At 41.1% G+C, this 16,672-nt stretch overlaps 3 protein-coding genes and 1 long non-coding RNA gene across 8 annotated transcripts; 1 reads left to right on the top strand and 3 right to left on the bottom strand.

Moving 5' to 3' along the window:
* The first annotated feature begins 635 nt into the window (after positions 1–635).
* Positions 636–5,076, top strand: LOC134181927 (uncharacterized). Its single transcript, XR_009970224.1, has 5 exons — positions 636–1,574; positions 1,632–1,734; positions 2,196–2,357; positions 2,421–2,491; positions 4,669–5,076. It is a non-coding gene; the product is annotated as an uncharacterized LOC134181927 (long non-coding RNA).
* Positions 2,664–11,860, bottom strand: LOC134181926 (carbohydrate sulfotransferase 15-like). 4 transcript variants are annotated; one of them, XR_009970223.1, is made up of 7 exons: positions 11,736–11,860; positions 7,359–7,462; positions 6,676–7,217; positions 6,460–6,622; positions 4,130–4,299; positions 3,913–4,073; positions 2,664–3,837 (listed from the first exon to the last, which is right to left on the bottom strand). XR_009970223.1 is itself a non-coding variant. In XM_062649223.1 (6 exons), exons 1-6 carry the CDS (start codon positions 11,833–11,835, stop codon positions 5,850–5,852), a joined length of 1,239 nt encoding a protein of 412 aa, XP_062505207.1. In that variant the 5' UTR covers positions 11,836–11,860; the 3' UTR covers positions 5,227–5,849. The 4 variants fall into 4 exon arrangements, 2 of the variants coding, with proteins under 2 accessions (XP_062505208.1, XP_062505207.1); XR_009970222.1 differs by having other exon boundaries at positions 3,913–4,299; XM_062649223.1 differs by lacking the exons at positions 2,664–3,837; positions 3,913–4,073; positions 4,130–4,299 and adding exons at positions 5,227–6,034; positions 6,101–6,245.
* LOC134182342 (uncharacterized) lies at positions 8,865–11,147 on the bottom strand. Its single transcript, XM_062649744.1, has one exon. It carries the CDS (start codon positions 11,145–11,147, stop codon positions 9,024–9,026), a length of 2,124 nt encoding a protein of 707 aa, XP_062505728.1. The 3' UTR covers positions 8,865–9,023.
* A 1,422-nt stretch (positions 11,861–13,282) lies between the features above and the next one.
* On the bottom strand, positions 13,283–16,670 carry LOC134182254 (gramicidin S biosynthesis protein GrsT-like). Of its 2 annotated transcripts, none has more exons than XM_062649640.1 (6): positions 16,422–16,670; positions 16,224–16,362; positions 15,093–15,192; positions 14,864–15,027; positions 13,585–13,685; positions 13,283–13,526 (listed from the first exon to the last, which is right to left on the bottom strand). In XM_062649640.1, the coding sequence occupies exons 1-6, from the start codon at positions 16,555–16,557 to the stop codon at positions 13,384–13,386; spliced, it is 783 nt and encodes a 260-aa protein (XP_062505624.1). In that variant the 5' UTR covers positions 16,558–16,670; the 3' UTR covers positions 13,283–13,383. The 2 variants fall into 2 exon arrangements, with proteins under 2 accessions (XP_062505624.1, XP_062505625.1); XM_062649641.1 differs by having other exon boundaries at positions 15,093–15,206; positions 16,422–16,563.
* Positions 16,671–16,672: the final 2 nt, after the last annotated feature.

Raw genomic sequence — 16,672 nt, 5'->3', positions numbered from 1 at the left:
CTCAACTTTCCAACTTGCAGACTAGGGGTTTGTTGCAAAAACGGATTGCGCCTCGTCGCGGGCGACGCTAGCCGTCCATTTTCGTCTACGGTGTTACCTTCCTTCTTTGCGAGATGTACACATTGCATTCGTGCGTGATGCCTGCACTACACGTACTGAAAGGAGATTCCTCATGGGTGACAACCACACCGTGGAACATTCACGACCGCCATTTTGAGTCAGGTGATTCTACACGTGCTCATAAAAGTAGACACCTTATCAAATAAAGCATGTGGTCCCCAAAAAGGACGCGGGCGGGAAATGGGAAACAATGAATCATATTAGAGTGGCCTAATATGATTGAGTTAGTAGACTAAATAAATGTATAAATAGCAGATTAATCAATTTTAAATTAGAATTAAATTTATTTTAATTAATTAATCTAAGGAATTTATATAGATTAATTAATTATATTTAAAGCAAATTCTTGTACTACTAGAACAGCAACAAATATGTCACTCCAGTTTCTGATGAGTGAATCACTTGTCGAGACTAGATTGGGTGCATCACCTGATTGAAAACAGTATTCTAATGTATTGTTATGGTTAGTTAATTATCTTATTTGGATGCTGCTGTTAGTGGCAAGTAGTTCACTTACCCTGACTAAGTTGAGTGCTTCACCTAACTGAAAACAGTGTCATAGTGTATGGTTAGCAATATAATTTGGTAACAGTAATTATGACATATAAATTAATTAATTATTTGGATACTGCTGTTAGTGGCAAGTGGTTCACTTACCCTGACTAAGTTGAGTGCTTCACCTAACGGAAAACAGTGTCATTGTGTATGGTTAGCAATATAGTTTAGTAACAGTAATTATGGCATATTTATTAATCAATTAATTAATTGGCTATTACTGTTAGTGGTGAGTGGTTCATTTACCCTGACTTAAGTTGGGTGCTTCACCTAACTGAAACAGTGTCATAGTGTATGGTTAGCAATATAGTTTAGTAACAGTAATTATGACATATTAATTCATTAATTACTTGGATGCTGCTGTTAGTGGCGAGTGGTTCACTTACCCTGACTAATTTTGGTGCTCCGCCTAACTGTAAACAGTGTACTAACCTAATCTAACCATCCCTGATCCTCCATAACCTCGCCTAACCCTGAAAGAAAATGTTGAGTACTGGTTGAATCACGGCTTGCATCATTGATTCCTGACGAATGTCCAGTTGTCTCAAGTTTTAAACACATAACCCTATACACTCTATTTTTGATTATTAGTACTTGCTACCTTGTACTTGCTACCTTGTACTTGGTAACACTGTGTATGCATGGGATGTCTTTTAACCTGTAATGTGGAGTTATCAATACATATTTGCTAGAATAATCAGATGAGAATCATTGTCTAGCTTGGTTCAGAGTTCGGACGCATTTTTGTGCTAATCTTTATGGCAAGCATGATAGAGAAGTGGAATGATTCTTGCGCAAGATTTTGGTGATGGGGCAGCAAGAAACCAAAGTAGGTGGAAAATGAATGATTGAACTTGAACAGAGATATGGGGCTGAGTTTAAAGACATTGATAATTCAGGTATAACTGATATAATGGATTTAGGTTTACTTGTTGGTAACACTTGTAAGTGTGTAGGTTGCAGATGCTTTTCTGTAATGGAGCTGATGATGGTGGAGGTTTCCAGCAAGACGCAGAAACCAGTTCGACAAGAAGTCAAAGTTGATATATCTGATTATCGGTAAGATTGTTTCATATGTGATAGTGTGACAATGTCCCATTGTATATTACAAGATTAAAAACATTTTGAAAAAATGAGAAAGATGTAGGGTGTGCTGTGACATCTTTCATGAATTCACTCATACAGACTGATCAATACATCATTCGTACATTGCACCATCTTCTAAACACTATGTGATACCTTGGAAATAGTTTCGTACGGCAACCCTACATCTTTCTCATTTTTTCAAAATGTTTAATCTTGTTTGCATTCATCACAGTTTGTCAGATTTACTCAGCAATGTTTGTTTGTTTGTGTGTGTGTGTGTGTGTGTGTGTGTGTGTGTGTGTGTGTGTGTTTGTGTTTGCATGTCTGTCTGTGTCTGTTTCTCTGGTTCTGCGTGTGACATCTTGTACAAGTTAACTAATATGTTGATGTTTTTCCTAGCTTAGTTGTGAACTTGGACGTATTATTGCCTTTAGATATCATGAACAATCGACTTTCTTGTCGACTCCCTCTGAGAAGTGGTCTGAAACATGTAAGATAACTCAACCAAGGACAAAGAGAGTTGAAGGCAGGTGGCAAAAGAATGAATGACCTAGTCAGAAAATATGAATATGATCTCTTGAATATGAATGTGGAAGGTAATTGATCTTGATACTAATGCAATGCATTATGCAGTTTCTAAGTGCCTTGCTTCGATGAAGGTCATACTCATGTACTATTGTCATGCAAACGCCAATTACCAGCTATAGATGCTGTGATCAAGTATTTATTGGTATGTACATCTATGTTTTGCAACATAGACATTTTGCCTCAAACTTACTAGCTGTGACATCTTTGCACTCTTGTATAATACACACACACACACACACACACACACACACACACACACACACACACACACACACACACTCACACACACACACACACACACACACACACACACACACACACACACACACACAAACACACAAATGGATATGCAGTTCAGTAGAGTTCTGAAGATAGTACCCCAAGCCTATTTCTACGTGGGCTTCCAGCGCTACTCGACGTTTAGGCTGCGCTGACGTACCCTTAGGTACTTGGCCAGAGCATCCAAGGGCACTGACTTTGGCGCAGTCTCAGGACTGGACCTCGTACTGCATGATGTTCTGCCAAGCCAGCGGTCTTGTCCACCTCAGTCAATGACCAGGTAATCATTATACTCGTCATGCCCATCCCATACTTGAACTCATGTCCCAAAGGTCCCGAATGTTTTCATTCTTAAAATGCGCTCTCTAACCAATTAAGCTAAAGATGACACACACACACACACACACACACACACACACACACACACACACACACACACACACACACACACACACACAGTGGATTTGTTAATTAAGTAGATTTGTTGCATGTTTGGGTGTTTATTCCGCCGTTGCTAGGATTCTTTTTCTCATTATATTACACTCCTACCATAGCAACCCAACCACATGTTGTATATTTACCGGTCAATAAACGTTTATTGACCTGTGCGTTTATTGACCGGTCAGAATCTGTATACTGCAAACCAACTAGCAATCAATACATGGGCATACCTATTTTAGATTACAAGCTTATTCTTTACCAATAATAATGTTCACAGTACTGCAGTTTGTAAAGACGCAGTCAGAAATGACAAATGGCGCCGGATTCTGTCTTCCCGTTTCAGACGGCTGTTCAACCTCGACTACTTTCAGCTCATCTGCCTGTTCCATTGTCTCTCCGGACTCCTTGACTTTTGCGTCAGTGTAATCGGTGTGTCCATGGCCATTGTCCAAAACTTTGCACGCTGCCATTTGCTGCAATTCAGATGGCTCTTGATATTGTCTCAGTGCTTGCAAGGTTTTGTGGCCGGTTCTGCCTTGAATTACATGTTCAGGAACTCCCGCTTGAAACAGCCTTGTCGCACTAGTAGCTCAAAGAGCGTGGTTGGTTTGAACTGGAAGACCAGCTTCAGCTGTCATCACTTTCATCATTGTAGCCAACGTGTTATGACCGATTACTTGCTTTGAATACCAAGGACCAAATGAAGGAGTAGACGACAAAGGTTTATAATAGAAGGCTTCTTGAGAGAAAATCCTGCTGGCAACTTACCTAGATGTAGAGAAACCACAAACCACAAAATTCTATTACCTTACAGAGTCACGTTGGAGCTTGACTATAATTTACCTTGTGACTTTTTTGTTTGGATGCCGTAAATTACTTAGCCCACCACTATGATTTTTGGATCCATGCTCAACGTAAATGTAACAGACTTTTTGACAATCCGTCTGTGGTTTTGCTGCATCTAGTTGTGAATCCTTCGCTGAGAGAAATTTGTCTGTTGGTACCTTCAAATGTTCGCATCACCCAACTGTTGCAGGCAGTGTGTTCTTGCAAACCATACCCTTGCTGTACTCCTGTGCTTTGTCCATACTCGTCTTTTCAGCAAATCTGCTGTCAAGCTGGTTAGTACTAGTGGTAAGCTTTTTGGAACCAATGTGTCTCATCTTTGTTGGCGGCTGAAAGTCGTCGTCCTGGTCATTATTACGGTCTTCTTTCTGATCCGACATCACGCTGGCAAAACACGTGGATACTGTACTGTACTAATACTTTTGAGCACATGGCCTTATGGGGCTGACGTGCACGTCAACAACACTTCACAGCTGTCAAAATGTGGTGGTTTGACATAAAACTTTAGCTGTCATTGCAATACACAACCACTCTAATTCAACTTGAATAATCTATGAACTCTAATTACGGTAGGATGTTAAACATGCAACAAATAGGTTAATGCATGGTAGGGTCGACGATATCGTCTCCCTACCATGTGTTAACATATATTAATTCTGTTTATGAAGTATGCAATAATATGTTATGCCATATAGAGCATAATGTGTGGTCCACTGGATATGGATACCTTATGCCTTTTGTGTATTCTCCTAGGAAAGTGATGATGCAGAGTCCACAGTAGACAAGGTTTCTGAAGTTGCTCTATACTTGACTGTATGTGGCAATCCAGCCAAACCAAGCCATGTTATTGGCATCCGAGCTCATCATCATGTTCGAAATTCAGTGCAGCAACAGCATATGCCATCCAGCACTATTGCTTGCGGTAATTTATGTTTTCAATACAAATTTCTTTCAATCTTTAGCAACTTTTTACTGGTGCCTGGACGTCATGTTACTGCATGGGATGTACTTCAAGTCCAGTGATATCTAGTTTTTTAGCTGGATTGCACTGAGGAACTTTGTTTGATGAACTGTGTTTTGCTTTTTGTTTAGTGCGTTGACTCACTGTTTTTGGTTTAAATGTTTAAATACAAGCAATGGTATTAAAATCTATTCTAATGTGCATGTGCCAGAACCGATGGCCGCGGACTCCAGACCGCTTTCAGAAAATGGTGCTATGTAATAGCAGCCTATACAAAAGAATAAGATAAACACCTTTCTGGTGTTTGGGTAACACTAAACGAAGGTTGTTTTAAGCACCATGAAATGGTGTAACAGTTTTACACCAGATTGTGGTGCTTTCCTGCACGCTTGCGAGTGTCAGTGTAGCGACAGCATCGTTGCACGTAATTTGGTGTTTTTAGAACACCTTTGTTCTAACAGTGTGCCATACAGCTATATATACACGGCGTGTCCATGAACAGATGTCCTATGGGAGGGAATATGACATTCCCTGTTTGCATGCCTAGATCCGATTCCCCATTCCCGAGCATTAGTCCCGAGCCGTATAATGCTCGTACCATACATTTTCTAGGAAAAATAACGTCCCCTAGTCTTAGAATCTCTGAGAGTCCGTCTTGGCATTCCTTGGGGATATGCTAGCCCCATACGCATCATGTACCTAGTAGGCCAACTACAATCGAACCTATAGCTAGATGTACCGGTGTATTAATTAATTCCAAAGAGTTATTCTGCCTAGTCTATAAGCTGGGATATACGGCTCTAGGATGCAGAACGTCCGGTCCCGACGTAAATATGGCTCGGGGCTACCAAATTCCTGGGGCCGGGAATACCAAATTTCCTATGACACTCGAGGCTATAAGGCGCTGGGCTGTGTTGATACCAGTATTCAATCTCCATTACGAAAGTAGCTGAGATGTATACGAGCAAATTGCTCAATGCCATAGAAATATATCATCTTGAAGAAGGGATGCTAGTCTCTCATTATACGGCGCGTAAAATTGTTCCAGTATATATCTAGTGTCTTGAAGCATTGGGCCAACTCTAACGTTAACTTTCGTGTTGGCATTGTGTATTGGTAGAGACACTATACGAGACATCTCTGTTGCATTAACAGATGCTAATGAAAAACAAATTGATCGTCAGTAAAATAGAAACGCCCAACTACAAGTGTGTAGTAACAGACCAAGATCAAGAAAGTGAAATACTTTGTTGAGGTTTGCAGATAGGTGATTGGAGTAGTTCTCCGTTGTGAGGATAAATAGTTGTTTTCCGAGAGGGTACAGTTTGATCCATGGCTGCAAGTGTTTATGGTATATACCAAGATGTAACTACAAAAGAGGAGCCAATGTTGCAACAGCACACACACACACACACACACACACACACACACACACACACACACACACACACACACACACACACACACACACACACCAGTTTGCTTGCACTTGTATCTTATCTGTATGTCATATTTGATATAAGCTAAGGTTATAGTGTAACCAATGCAATAGTTAGTTGATCAATGGAATTAAAATCACTTACTCTGATGGCATAGTTGCTACAGTTCTTGATTAAATTGTTCTCTCTATGTGAACAATTCTTAAAAGCAAGGATGGCCATCGTCACACGCTTGTGGAAGTCACTACTTGAACAATTCTGAAAGCCTCTCTTACGGCAGCCAAAATCCAAATATTCTGAGTAAAGCCTGAACAATTCTACTTAGAAATTAGCTTATAAACATAACACAAATTATCCAACCTGTCAACAGGGTTTCTGAGTATGACAAGTAGTTTTGCTTGAGGCAAAACCAAATTGAATAGTTCTGCAGTTGAGATGGTATCATTACTTTTGTAAAACAATGTGGAAGCACTTCCCTCTCCTGTCACCATGTGATTGTCTTTACGAATCATTTTAGCTGGCATACTGAAGAGAAACAAGTAGTCCAAAAATGTTGGTCCACCAACTTGATTCCTCCTCTTGCTCCACCAATGTGGTTCTTTCGAGGCAGGTGCAATCACTTGTGGATGCTGAACAATGCGTCGATACAGATCAGTTGTTCCACACTTAGGCATTCCAATAAGAAGAAAGTAAGGTAGACATAGTAGAGTGGGAGCTTTCTTTTGCAGCAGTAATGTTTCCAGTTTCTCATAAGACCAATGAACTCCCATGTTTGTGTATGCATACATAAATTTTTTTGAGTAATATGACTTGCCGAAGTTATATTGAAATGTTGTATTGACCCACCAGCAGGGATTCTTGATTGACTCATTATAACCAGAACGTGGTAAAGTTCTATATACCTAAATAAGATTAGATTTCTATTATAGCCAACAGAGAACTTCAATATATCTCAACCCAGCCACGAATTAGCGCAGCCCAGCTGACAGAACTATATACATGACACACATCACGCGCCCTAGACAGCAACTTGTTTTACTCACTTGAGGAAGATGGCGTGCTAATAAATCTTTCCGGGAAGCTTTCCGACGAAGCAATAGGCCAAAATCTTTATTACTCTTCATTATTTTTGGAACTTTATTGACATCTGCAGGTACAAGTAAACTGCATGATAGTGCCAATTGAATGACATGGTTTCAAAACTTATATACTGGCATGAACTAGACATAATTATTTTACAGTCGTAATTAAATACCGAAATAGATTTTTAAAGTGAGATTCCTAGTACCCAACATGTACTAGCTGTGACGCATTGGCTTATGGCGGAACTTCATTGCACATGTCATGATATGCCTCAATGAATCAGTGCTCTGTCAGTCTGTGTCTGTCTTCCTGTCCCACGCTGTCTGTGTGTTTGCATGTCTGTCTGTGTGTTTTTCTGTCTGTCTGTCTGTCTGTCTGTTTCATGTCTGTCTGTCGTCTGTCTGTCTGTTGTGTATCATCTGTCTGTTTTGTGTCTGAAGATTGGGACTGCATGCGCGCAGGCCCATACTTTCCTACATTGTCTTCATAGCAATGAGGTCTAGCTTAGAGTGAAAAATCTTCCAGCAATGCTGGCCAATTCAAGAGTGTTTGGAGGAGCAGATTCTTGACAGTACATAGATGCAATGCTAACGTAATTCAAAAAAAATTAGTAAGATTGTCAGAAGCTAAGAATGCTGTTTGATTACAATGTGCAAATGCAAGTCCGTTGGGTTTAATTAAAGCATATTTTTAGAGTTGGACTAGTTTTCTTAGACTTTACGCTTTTAAAGTTATGTACTATATAGTATCAATATGGTATAAAAATAAAACGATGTCTGTCTGTCTGTCTGTCTGTCTGTCTCGATCCATTTATTTGTACAAAGCAAAACAGCTAACTACGCAGTTAATTCATCAGTTCAGTTTATGACCTTATGGTCATATAGGCAGGGTTAGAAAATACCGCCTACCCACGCTTGTCTCGGGGATTTGCTCTCTTGAAAAATAATATCTTGCGTGCACGCCCCTCTTCGACTTCTACAGTTCTGCGGCTATGGACGAAAAAGCCAATTCTACCGACTCTGCTGCTCGTTGGGAGAGCACGCCCCTCTTCCAACCTCTACCATGCAGCTCCTCCTGCATGGTAGAGGTTGGAAGAGGGGTGTGCTACTACTGCTACTACTGCTACTACTGAGAAGATATGGTGTATTTGAAACAATAGCAGACTACGTATACACAAACGGCAACCTACAGCGAATGGCAATAAACTATTACTACTACTAAACAATTACTGTCATATACAATAGTACAACTTTTACTACTACTATGTCATGTACAGTAAAGTCACTAAGCTGAGGAGGCCAGGTGCCCCTCAGACGTAGCCAGGAGAATATTGTTTTCCGGCCTGACGTAGCGTTTGCACCTGCTGCCCCTGATGCACATTATGGAAGCTCTTAGGAGTGCGAACCCGAGTCGACATACTGCTACTACTGCTCCTACTGCTACTACTGCTACTACTGCTACTACTACTACTGAGAAGATATGGTGTATTTGAAACAATAGCAGACTACGTATACACAAACGGCAACCTACAGCGAATGGCAATAAACTATTACTACTACTAAACAATTACTGTCATATACAATAGTACAACTTTTACTACTACTATGTCATGTACAGTAAAGTCACTAAGCTGAGGAGGCCAGGTGCCCCTCAGACGTAGCCAGGAGAATATTGTTTTCCGGCCTGACGTAGCGTTTGCACCTGCTGCCCCTGATGCACATTATGGAAGCTCTTAGGAGTGCGAACCCGAGTCGACATCTTAGCCAGTTGATCACGCTACCGTATGGAGTGTCCTTTTTCTCAGATATCATTGAGGCCAGCTTTTTGGTAAATGACGTTGTAAGCTTGCTCATGCCACCAGTGCAAGAAAGGATAATAGGTGTAAAGGAAGCATTTTCTACTTTTCTCAGTCTTTCTTCATATTTCCTTTTCTTCTCTTGTTCCTGTCTTCTATAGCATGATGCAACTTCAAAACATGTGTACGAGGTGGCATTGGGGTTAAACACCCGGACATCAAAATATGTCTTCTCAAATCTTCCTCCCCAAAAACCTCTTGCCGAAATGTCTAATCTTGCATCATCATCTCGACTGCTTGAACGTAAAGAGAACGTCTCTCCACTTAGTGATTGCAACGTGGGCTCCGTTTCCACATCATGACAGACATCAGACAACAGATGAGAAAACATATCTCGGATTTCATTATGGCGTATAGTTGGAAAGCCTCCCGTGGGGCAGGACATAGCATGCTCCACTGACATTTTTCCACCGCAAGGGCAAGATTCACTCATATGAGGGGGGACCCATCCATATCTGAGGCATAGAGCATCTCTGAATGCAGACTTATGTAATGAGAAGCCGTGATCCTCCAATGGCAGCACTGTGAGCCAGTTTGATGCCCCCTTTTCATTTGCTAACTCGAACATTCTTTTATGTTGGTGTGAGAGGTTATCTCGAACATTATCAGCAAGAGTTTTGATTTCTAGCCCTTTGTGCTTGCGAATTTGCTTTTTGAGAGAATCCTGTTGATCTGGGGCATCTCCTAGAGTGATCTCCTGATTCAAAATGAAGTCAACAAGCGGTGCAGTCATCTTTCGAGAGTTTAAGTATTCAGAAGACAATGAAGTTGGATCTGTGATTCCCAGACCACCAAGTCTGGCTGGTAAGGAGAAGAGTTTTCTTTCCAGTTCTCCAGGGGCCGAACGACCAGTTATAGCAGGAATCAGTTGAGATTGTATTGATGATTCTAAAAGCCCAGCAAAAGTTTTGAAATTCTGATTTGTTCTCGCAGTAAAAATCCACCTGCCCAGAAGACCGTGACTTAATGCGGAATGAGCTGCTTGTGGCTGACTTTGGGCAATGGAAGCCAATTTGTCAATCTGACGTGTCCAGTCTAAGATTGCATCACTGAGATAGCCGTTACAGAAGTTTTCAGTTCCCAGTGCAGCTCCTAAATACTTTCGACCTTCAGAGGTGATGTTCACAGCCGTTTTTGAGAACACACGTTTGGCTTCTTCAAGGCAATTCGGTTTGACGATCAACCAGGATTTCTTGGCATTTGGAAAGTATCCAAATTTTTCTCCATGTATGGAGAGTTTCTCCCACCATTGTTTGACTGCTTGTATCTTTCCTCCGGCTGCAGCATCATCGGCATACCAGACTTGGGTGCTGCCTTCTGTTTGTACTTTTTTCAGCAGAGGTACTGTGGCCAAGGCGTACATTGCCATCGCGAGAGGATCTCCCTGTGTGGTTCCCTCACGCGACAACAAGACTTCCCCACCAACGAATAGGGGTGAAGGCTGTTGATATGTGTTGAGCAATACGGTATGAATTGCTGGACAAGTGCTTGAGATGTTCTTTAGAGCCAATTGACGGTTCAAGCTATTAAAGGCATTTGTTGCATCTACAAGTAGTATGGCTTCCGTATTGTCATCTTCAAACAATGACTGCATGGCATGTATTGCAGCCTCACACCCAGCAATCTGTCCTGCACAAAGCTGCAAGGTTCCGGTTGCCGAGAGCACGTCAGACTTGACCACAGAAAGAACCGCCTTTCCAATAATTCTTCTAACTGTCTCACACACACCAATTGGTCTCACCCCAGGATTTTTGTTCAGAGGTACAAGACTATTACTACTACTACTACTACTACTACTACTACGGCTTGCAATCAGTGTCCAAAATAAGCGACCGGCGGCAATCAACCCATGAGGACTGTCTCTACTTCGAATCCATGAGGTCGGTCTGTTCATTATTCAATGACATTGGTGTCATGCAACTATGAGGTGTGTCACACAATGAGGTCCTAGAAAAAGGTGTCTATGGTATAGCCACGACAACGAGTATGCACAATGTACTGTAGACTGACACTGTTTCACCAATCCGCTGGGAGCGTTTTCTCTACAGGTTCAGAGATGAGAAGATTACAGAGTGACAGGAGATCCCGCGACTAAAGTAAAAAACGTATTCACCTCTCAATGACTTACTACATATATCTGTATATCTGCACAATCTTACAATGAAACCTGTGCCTGACAGGGCTATTGTGGTTAGGTATGAGATTACCTCTTGCGTACCTACCTGCAAGTCACGTTTCCTAGCTAGACAGTAACGTACTGTACTGACAAAACTTTATGTCCTACTGTGTTCTCTGAATGGACCCACTAGACACATCTGGGGTGTTGGATTGCACACATCTGGTGGTTGCACGTCTAAAGTATGAAACTGTCAACGTGCTATAGTCGACGCGCCTTGTCTGTCGTTTGATACCTCAACGAGAACAATTGCTAAATACGCTGAGAGCCTACTAGCTTGTAGTCAACTGGTGGGAGAACACTCACCTACAAGTTTTGTTGCCATCCAGTGATCCGATCGAGTGTACCAAATAACAGCGACGGCCACTGATGTAGCTAGCGCTACGTAGGCAAGTTGAGACTTCATAGTCTCGCACTAGCTCTGCTCTCGCTCTTCAGCGCCGCCCGTATATATAAAGCTTCCAAGCGCGCGGGGTCTGTCACTTGAAATGTTACAGATGTCATTATGTGTCGACAACGTATTGCTGGGTCTACTTCCGGTCACGTATATCTACTAGTAGGCATAGCTTCGGTTATCCAAACAGTTTGTGTGTCAGTCACGTTTTTACGCTGGAGTAAATGTCGACAATTGGATGACCCCTTAATTAATCTTTTAATGTTAAACATTAATTTAATAATATTAAATATTGTAGTACAGTACAGTATTTTAGCAATAGCAACTTCGACTATCTGATGCGTTCCTGGTGCCACATCAAGGCACCAGCCCTATCTCAACTTGGCCACCCCTGACCACATGCAGACGTTCACGTACAGTTGTAAAGTACTGTACTGTACCTTTAAAATTATGCTGAAAACGTTTGCAAATTAAAAACTCCCATAAAACTACATAAAAATACAAAATTCGTCTCTATTGATGTTTACTCGTTCTGACTAATACCCTGATAAGTGAGAATAAGTAATATTAACGAGCCAGAGATAATATCATAACGTTCTTCAAATACAAGTGTCATCACACCACCTTGTTGAACACAAAGAGCAGGTTCAAATTTTGTCACATCATCATACACTTCTCAAAATACCATCTGTACGGTATCCGTAGGCGCCTCACATTCGTGAGTAACACGTCCAAGGAAGTTTTCAGACTGTCTACTGAAACGTCGAGTCCTAGCTAGACGATACGTATTTGTTGAAACTCTAGCTGTCTTGGAAGTAAACATGCAAACTTCCTAGTAGTTTAGATTACGTATATAGGCCTGGTATAGGTAGTTGTCGTTTTGCGATCGTGATCAAGACAATTGAAATGTACAGTCTAGGTATGCACTCGGTTCCGTTGTAACGACAGTGGTATTTGCTGACATAGAAATTGATATCAGCAAACATGGACTATCAACAGTGTTGGATGCAGCACAGTGTAGTAAAGGATTGATTGTAGTATGGGACGTGTGAATAGTTGACTGTAGGTGGCATTCAACTCCTGAAGGTGTTTCTTGGTTGTCAAGTACACACAATCCCTACAATACAAAAGGATGGGCGAGGAAACGTCATGAAGCGTTTTCTTCGCCGTTTGGTCACTTGCACGAATCGTTCTTAGACTCATCTGTAGTTGGACACGAAAACAATTTTTTAAGGTAGGTCCTATCATGAAACGTGGTCATGGGGAGGAGAAATTTGAGATTTGTGGGTACACACACACACACACACACACACACACACACACACACACACACACACACACACACACACACACACACACACACACACACACATGTATATACCAAAAGCTCAATGGAGAGCCATATAGGACCACGCCCCTTTCTGTTGTGCGACCCGATTAGAAGCCTCGCTATGCTCGGCAATTAACACATGTACGTCTCAATATTTCATTATGACAATTCTCTAATGTGCTTTAATCAAGTCACCAGTCTAACCTAACAACAAAATGACACCTGTGTCTTCAAAGACTTGAAGAAGCATCTTCGCATAGGACTTTTGAAATCTCTTTAGCTATTGTCTTTTCATTGTCTTTATCCAGCAAGTAGAAATGACCACCACGCAATCCATGCAGAGTAAAGGTAGATTTAGTAAATGTCTCCCAGCCTGCAGTCGACAAATACATAAATTGAATTCAATACATAAAATTACCTTAACAACATACCCTGCATTCTCTCTTGGCGTACATCTTTGTCTCCATTGAAAGCGGTGATTGGACATGTTACTTTTGAAACTTGAAAAGGATCAACACCCAACAGTGATTTCCTACATAACAGCATGCATACATAAGGCAATTAATATAACTGCAAACACAAAGCAGCCTCTTGTGATTAACCCACAGCACGCATGCACCCGAGTTACAGCAATGCCTCTCTAGAACAATCTGTAGTATTGAGTAGTATGATATTAAATGAAATATCATATTAAAGCAATAGTTATAGTATATCAAGGGTGTCCCTAAGATTTTTGTAAGGCAGGCGGAAAGTGTTATAACCACGCTCACCCCACATTTTTTGGGACCGCCCACTCCAATTTTTATGGTACCGTCCCCACAAAGCTTTAATTAATTAATGCAGGTTTGCTCACACTGAGAGGCCACAAACTGTTGTCATGGAATGCTCAGGCACAAAAAGAACAAAGTGGTATATTTTTAAAGAAAGTTTCTCTCTGTTTTAGTTCACCGTGCTTGACCACATGATAGCTATATTAAGCCTTATACTCAGTGGAAAATTTCCAGACCTCAAGAACCTGAGAACCATGTACATATAGGATAAGAAGGGCCAGATATCTACAGAACGCTTTTGTTACCATCAGATACTGACCTAAATAGTGGGTGGTGCTGACAATCACTGTTAATCTTTAAGTAGGTACTTGTATTACAAGTTCATACCATATGGCAGTCTTTGTCCTAATTGGTCTTATCTTCAAACCAAGCATCCCAGGAACTACTTGTTAGTCTCAAACAACTTCCCACTTTTCAAAATACAAATACAAGTTCATTAATTGTCTTCATAGCTAATCACTGCCTACTCATGCAGCAAAGCATGGCGGGCCAGTACCAAGTGGAAGCCAAGGCATGGCAGAGTGCCATGCCTTTTGTTTGCTGGGGACAACCCTGTATATGTATGCCATAATAGTATGGTTGGCAGGTCTATCAAGGTAATAAGACGCTAGTAGGCCAGCCAATCATGCTATAAGTGTTTTATATCATGGGCGTGATCCAAATTTTAATGCAATTGGCAGCTATATGCAGTTAGCTTGGCAGCAGATCTAGATGTCCGATCCCATTTCTGCAAGTTATATGACCACAGAGCACACTTGTACATAACCTGTGCGAGCACTGTGAATGGCCCATATAATGCACCCAAGCACGCCCATGATATAATCACCATAATATATTAATTACCATGTAACCATGTGTACACAAACAGTACGTTACTTACCGATAATTGTCAATAAGAGCAAAGTCTGCTCGAAACAAAGGCAAGAAAAAGCGCATCATGCCCTCGTCATTCAAAACTGCCTCTGGAATTCCACCCATTTTCTTAATAGCTTCAAGAAACCTTACATCAGACAGGTCAGAAAGATATGATGGTGAACTGGACAGCTAAGCAGCAAACAAAGTCACACTTAACTTTAATGTTGACCATAATGATACTAGACAAGACTGACCGTAGGATGATATGAACCTGATACAAAAAGATGAGTAGGATTAATGTGGTATTCAGACTCAAGGTACTTCGCAATTTCGAAAGCAAGCAGTGCACCCATACTGCTCACAAACAACTTTTTCAAGTCAACAATACAATACAAAATAGTGTTAGTTACTATTCACTACTCAGTTGATTTCAAACAGTTGATGTCACTTAGTCTGTCTGTATAACATAATTACAGTTCTCTACTAAGTCTTTCTCACTCATTTGTCTTTAATTCATACGTGAGCATTGGCTTAAATGTGTGATTGAATACATCATCAAAGCAAGAATGAGTATATTGCTTGTTCTAACGCAGACATGCCTATTGACTGGGCTGAAGGATATCTATAACTTGTCTAGGTATCAGTATACACTCTACACACCTGTCTATTTTGATTGTCTTCTCCAAAGATTATCCACTGCAACAGCTAACTGCAAACATAAGATTCGAATAGAAAATGCTGTACATCCAGTGTGCTAAACGTCCCTCAATGAAAATCGCACAAAACATCACTACAAGAGTACTATAAATACAGATACAGTAGCGAATCCAGGGTGTTTCAACCGTTTCCACAAAACACCCTTTGAGACTTGTAATGATCGTCTGCTCAGTAACTTTATTCCACACATTTGATAACAAAATGGCTGCACAAGACAGTAAAACTCTTGTTTTAAAAAGTACAAGGTTCAAAGAAAAATTTGAAGAAAACAAGTCAATTACAACAGTACAGGGTTTAGTAGTTGCAAAGAAAAATTTGAAGAAAACAAGTCAATTACAACAGTACAGGGTTTAGTAGTTGTACAAAGCTGTTTCGAACAAAACTGATTTGCTGTCCTCGTTCGCACATGTGGGAATGAACTGAGCACCATTATTGTTCTTAATATCAATATCTTTCTTTAGCCCCTTTATCAAATTCTAGATTTGCCACTGAGATATACATGTAGCTTGAACTAGACAGTGTTTCCCATCACCTGGTTTAACGATAGCAATTAGCGCATTCCAATTGGCCATCCGTCCGTCCGTGGACAGACATACTACTGTAACCCTCGCGCATGCGCGCCTTAGTCTTACTTAGACGGTACACAGTACATACAGGTTTGGATGTACCTGTGTCCCCAAAATGCGAACGGTTTCTCTCTCAATCGATCCTGAACACAGCGACAGAAGTCCTCTATCAACTTGTTTATGTCCGTGTAACATCTTTCTGACTGCCTTGTCTCTCGCCCAGGAAGTCTTACTCCACACACTGCCATACATTGCAAATAATGACATCATTCCATCTACCGTCACAGGTCAATAACTAGCCTTCAAGTGACGGAGGAAAGTGGGCAGTCCATTTCGTCGCGTAGACGTTCGATCCTCCGCCGCTCCAGGGAAAACAAAATAACCTTTCCGCCGCTTTTGGTCTAATAGATTTTACGTTCAACCATCGATCAGCCATCTGAGATCAAAATATTTTTGTCTCACAAACGGCTCGAGATCAAACTTCCTGTGTGCTCGAACGCCAGACCTTTCCGGTCAAATTTGCGTTTGTACGTACATAGCTGTAGCTGTAG

The sequence above is a fragment of the Corticium candelabrum genome, chromosome 7 (assembly GCF_963422355.1).
Source record: "Corticium candelabrum chromosome 7, ooCorCand1.1, whole genome shotgun sequence".
Classification (NCBI taxonomy): Eukaryota; Metazoa; Porifera; class Homoscleromorpha; order Homosclerophorida; family Plakinidae; genus Corticium; species Corticium candelabrum.
This window is presented reverse-complemented; position numbering and strand designations above follow the sequence as displayed.

Bases quoted from the DNA above. Each gene is read 5' to 3' on its own strand.
- LOC134182342 (XM_062649744.1), bottom strand. From the start codon at position 11,147: ATGAACAGACCGACCTCATGGATTCGAAGTAGAGACAGTCCTCATGGG.
- LOC134181926 (XM_062649223.1), bottom strand. From the start codon at position 11,835: ATGAAGTCTCAACTTGCCTACGTAGCGCTAGCTACATCAGTGGCCGTC. The intron at 7,218-7,358 runs GTGAGTAAAACA...AATCTTATTTAG, and splicing joins TAGCACGCCATCTTCCTCAA to GTATATAGAACTTTACCACG. The intron at 6,035-6,100 runs GTCTGTTACTAC...GTTTTTCATTAG, and splicing joins ATTTCACTTTCTTGATCTTG to CATCTGTTAATGCAACAGAG.
- LOC134182254 (XM_062649640.1), bottom strand. From the start codon at position 16,557: ATGGCTGATCGATGGTTGAACGTAAAATCTATTAGACCAAAAGCGGCG. The intron at 15,193-16,223 runs GTACATCCAAAC...GTTTGTGAGCAG, and splicing joins TTCGCATTTTGGGGACACAG to TATGGGTGCACTGCTTGCTT. The intron at 15,028-15,092 runs GTCAGTCTTGTC...TTTGCTGCTTAG, and splicing joins CAGGTTCATATCATCCTACG to CTGTCCAGTTCACCATCATA.